Consider the following 4,389-nt stretch of genomic DNA (forward strand, 5'->3'; position numbering starts at 1 on the left):
CCCGTCTGTACATACGCACCACTGCGGGGTAATTCCTACCCTCCTATCCCCATAGTCCATCCCCTCGGGTGTTATCCTGAGGGATTGTTAGGGACGGTTAGGTAGGTAGGGACCGGTAGGTTAGGGGCTTGCAAGTGCCAGAACACGATGCCGACTACGAGAAGCCAAGCCCCGGGAGCAGAGAAAAAGACCACGCGGGAAAATGAACAGACAGAAGCGTCCCCTTCTGAAACCACGCAGATGTCCGCGTCCGCCGCGCCGTCGAGCGCGCCACAGGCACAAGCCGCCCGCGCCGCGTTTACCTCGGACTCCGCACCGGCGCCACCGTCGCAGCCGCCGACGACAGATGTACGTCCGGCCCGGGCCGCGTCGGTGCGATCGCGCCGCTCTACCGCTTATAGCTAAATTAAAGAGGCTGGAGTACGAGGCAGCGCTACAGATGGCGAAATTACAGGCTGATTTAATTAGAAAGAAGTTGGCAGCCGATGTCGCCGCGGTACATGAAGAGACCGATAGAGATAGCGTGTGCTCCGAGGAAGGTTTTTGCAACGTATAACGGATTGGTTTCAACGTACCGAAGTACGGGGGGAGCAGAGAATTAATTCCCCACCGCCTACGCAGAAAGAGCCAACAGAAAGGCAAGCTTCACCGCCGAGGACGCCGAAGCAAAGACGGAGGTCCCCCGCTCCTGAAGCCGGGATGCAAGAATTTCACCCGGCTGGCCAAAGCTATTGAAAGAGCTGTGGACGAACGAGCGGATAGGGTAGCGCCGAGGCAAGCCCAAGATCTCCCGACCTTCAGCGGCGAAGCAAGTGAATGGCTAGCGTTTAATATATATATATAAAGACGTACAGGATCACACCAGCGGAGAACCTGGCCAGGCTGAGGGCCTGCTTACGTGGAAAAGCGAGAGAGACAGTCGCAGCGTTACTCGTATCCGCTACAGAACCGTCGCAGATCATGAGGACGTTGGAGCAGCGGTACGGCCGGACAGAGGCCATCATCGACCGCGCCCTCAAAGATCTGAGAAGGATGCCGGTAATAGGAACGTCGACAACAGAGGTGATTGACTTCGCCATTAAACTACAGAACATCACCACCATCGTCGCGGATATCGACACAGATTCTAATAATCCCGCGCTTGAGATGAAGTGTCAGAGAAGCTGATACTTCCACTGGTGTCACTACACTGAAAAAAACAAGGAGGACACTAGACCTACGATCATCAAGATGGCAGAGTTTTTAATGAGCGAAGCCGATCTCATGACCCGACGTCTGCGAATAGCATCACCAACGAGACGAACGAGCGCGCTACCCACGAAGCAGCCCCCGAAGCAACCCACTAGGCAACCCATACCGAAAGCAACGATGTCGGCACCTCGGCGACAGATGACGGATCGTGGCGCGGCCGTATACGCCGCCGTAGAAAAGAGCGAACAGAGTACCGAATGTCTCTGTTGCGGCGCCGCACACGTAACGCCGAAGTGTAAGAAGCTGAACGACATGTCGTTATCGGACAGATGGGAGTGGGCGAAAACAAATAAGATGTGCTTCCAATGCATGAACAGCACGCACAGAAGGTTCAAGTGTAAGGCACGCAAATGTGGTGTGAGAGAGTGTCGTAAGCCACACCACGCCCTGCTGCATCCTCCAGAAGAGCCGCTTAAGCGGCAGGAGGACACCGCGATTACAAGCCGCAGCACGCTTGCCAGAGAACAGCCAAGTGTTGTTAAAGGTGTGTCCTATCATCGTGAAAGGCAAGACGGGACGCGAAGTAGAGACGTACGCGATGCTAGATGAAGGCTCGACGGTTACACTCATCGATGCGGAGATCGCAGAACAGATCGGAGCCGAAGGTCCGACGCGATCTCTGAGAATTCATGGGAATCGAGCTGGCACGAAGCCTCAAGCCGAGTGGCTGATGTCATCATCAGAGGGCGACACCATACGGACGAAGAACACTCGGTGAGGGCGCGTACGATCCGGGATCTCACCCTAGGAACGCAGCGAGTGAACCCGGAAATACTCGCGTACGGACACCTGCGACAACTCACTTGCGAGCAAGTGTGCTACGAAGATGCCAGACCCAAGGTCTTGATCGGGTCAGACAACTGGCATCTGATTGTTACGCGGAAGCTGCTCACAGGAAGGCACAATCAACCCGCAGCGTCGCTGACACGACTGGGATGGGTCATCCACGGAACGGTACCCAGAAGTGTCGTGGAAGACGAGGAACATGTCCTCCACGTGCGGTTGACACAGCGCAACGCCGAGCCAGACATGCGGCATATAGAGGGCATAATAAAAGCGCATTACGACATCGACGCGTTGGGTATATCGTCGAAGAGATTACCCATCGCTAAGGAGGAGCGCGCCGTCGCCACATTCAACCGCACAGCGACGAGAGTGGATGGGCGATACGTCGTAGGATTGCCGTGGGAGAGAGATAACGTCGTTCTACCTCCCAGCTACGACATGGCAGCGAGCCGACTGAGGGGAATAGAGCGGCGGATGGATCGCTCTACGGAATTCCGGCTGGCGTATACCGCGGAGATAAACAAGTTGTTGGACAAGGGTTACGCCGAGAAAGTAACCGACGACCGGTTCAACAACGACCGCGCGTGGTACCTTCCCCATTTCGGAGTGACGAATCAGAATAAACCCGGAAAGCTGCGACTCGTATTCGACGCCGCGGCCCGTTCGAAGGGAATGTGCTTGAACGACGTACTGCTGGATGGGCCAGATATGCTACGGTCGCTTAACGGTGTGTTATACCGTTTCCGCGAGAAGCCCGTAGCTATCACGGCAGACATACGAGAGATGTTCCTGCAGATTAAGATACGGGAAGAAGATAGAGCAGCACAACAGTTTCTGTGGCGAGGAGATGACAGGATTAACCCGCCGCAGAAATACGTAATGACCTCAATGATTTTCGGGGCGAGGAGCTCACCGTTCATCGCACACAGCGTTCGAGACAGGAACGCGGCAGAGCACCGAGAGTCGCACCCGTCAGCGTACACCGCCATAACAAGGAACCACTACATGGACGACTGGTTCGATAGCTTTGACTCCGAAGAGGAAGCAGCCCGCGCCATTCGAGAGGTAGTAGAGGTTCATGGCGGGATAGGATTCACGCTGGCGGGTTGGAATACAAACCGACCGAGCCTGCTAGAGAATGTGAGTGAGGACCAGCGATATAGGACGCCGAAGGAACTAGCCAATATATATATATATATATATATATGTAGCCGAAGACCAGCTGGCGTTCAACACCGGCATGCCACGCGTCCCACGAGAAGTGAAGCACGGCACGCGGATACCGACGAAAAGGGAAGCCTTAGGAGCGGTGATGTCATTGTTCGACCCGCTCGGGCTGCTGAGCCCTTACACCATCACGGCAAAAATCATCTTGCAGGCGCTGTGGGTGCAGAAGGTCGAATGGGATGACTCTCTGCCCGCCGAGGAAGCGCGGATGTTCCAGGAATGGAGAGATGACTTAGCCTATATAGAGGAACTGAGATTGCCGCGATGGTATGGCACGAACGACAGCCAACGGTCGCAACTGCACGTATTCACGGACGCAAGCGAACAGGCATATGCCACAGCCGCGTATTGGAGGACGGAACGCGAGGATCGTAGCGTTAACGTCGTCCTGGTAGCAGCCAAAGCGAGGGTAGCGCCCATGAAAGCGCAGAGTATACCCCGGATGGAGCTTCAGGCGAGCCTGATTGGAGCCCGACTGGCCGCTGACATATTGAAAGAACATAGTCGCGAGGCCGAAGTCTTCCTATGGACGGACTCGAAAACGGTGCTACACTGGATAAGGAACGACACCGTCAGATATACTCCATACGTGGCTCATCGTTTGGCAGAAATCGCCGAACTGACGAAACCGACACAGTGGCGCTGGGTACCGACTGCCCACAACGTAGCCGACGACGCGACCCGCGCGGGATACACACAAATGACCGCTGCCGACAGATGGTTTGTCGGGCCGGCATTTCTGTACGCTCCGGAGCAAGAATGGCCTCATGAGAGCGAGCCCGTCCCAGCAGAGATGGTAGCACACGTCCGGGAGGAGACAGAACCCGTGATCGACATTGCACGGTTCTCTTCATATGACCGAGTGAGGAGGACCATGGCGCAAGTGCTACTGTTCGCAGATAAATGCAGGCGACGGGCACAGAAGCTAGGCACAGAGCATTTCGCCAAAGCGGAGCAACTAATAATACGGCAGGCGCAACAGGACAGTTTCCCGAAGGAAACGCGGTGTCTACGCGAAGGAAAGACCGTAGAAGGACAAGTCGTCTGTTCCGCCTGGATCCCGTTTACAAGGATGGCATAATACGCTTGAACGGACGTATAAACGCAGCACAGGTGCCACTAGAA

General features: G+C 55.5%; 2 protein-coding genes across 2 annotated transcripts in view; one reads left to right on the forward strand and one right to left on the reverse strand.

Moving 5' to 3' along the window:
* LOC131851876 (uncharacterized) overlaps positions 1–4,389 on the reverse strand; it is a 67,974-nt gene that overhangs the window by 48,956 nt on the left and 14,629 nt on the right. The window lies entirely within an intron of this gene.
* Positions 1,231–4,345, forward strand: LOC131851828 (uncharacterized). Its single transcript, XM_059202392.1, has 3 exons — positions 1,231–1,735; positions 1,832–3,181; positions 3,249–4,345. The coding sequence occupies exons 1-3, from the start codon at positions 1,231–1,233 to the stop codon at positions 4,343–4,345; spliced, it is 2,952 nt and encodes a 983-aa protein (XP_059058375.1).

Source organism: Achroia grisella, unplaced genomic scaffold (assembly GCF_030625045.1).
Source record: "Achroia grisella isolate CSIRO2021 unplaced genomic scaffold, CSIRO_AGI_Agris_v1 utg808, whole genome shotgun sequence".
Lineage (NCBI taxonomy): Eukaryota > Metazoa > Arthropoda > Insecta > Lepidoptera > Pyralidae > Achroia > Achroia grisella.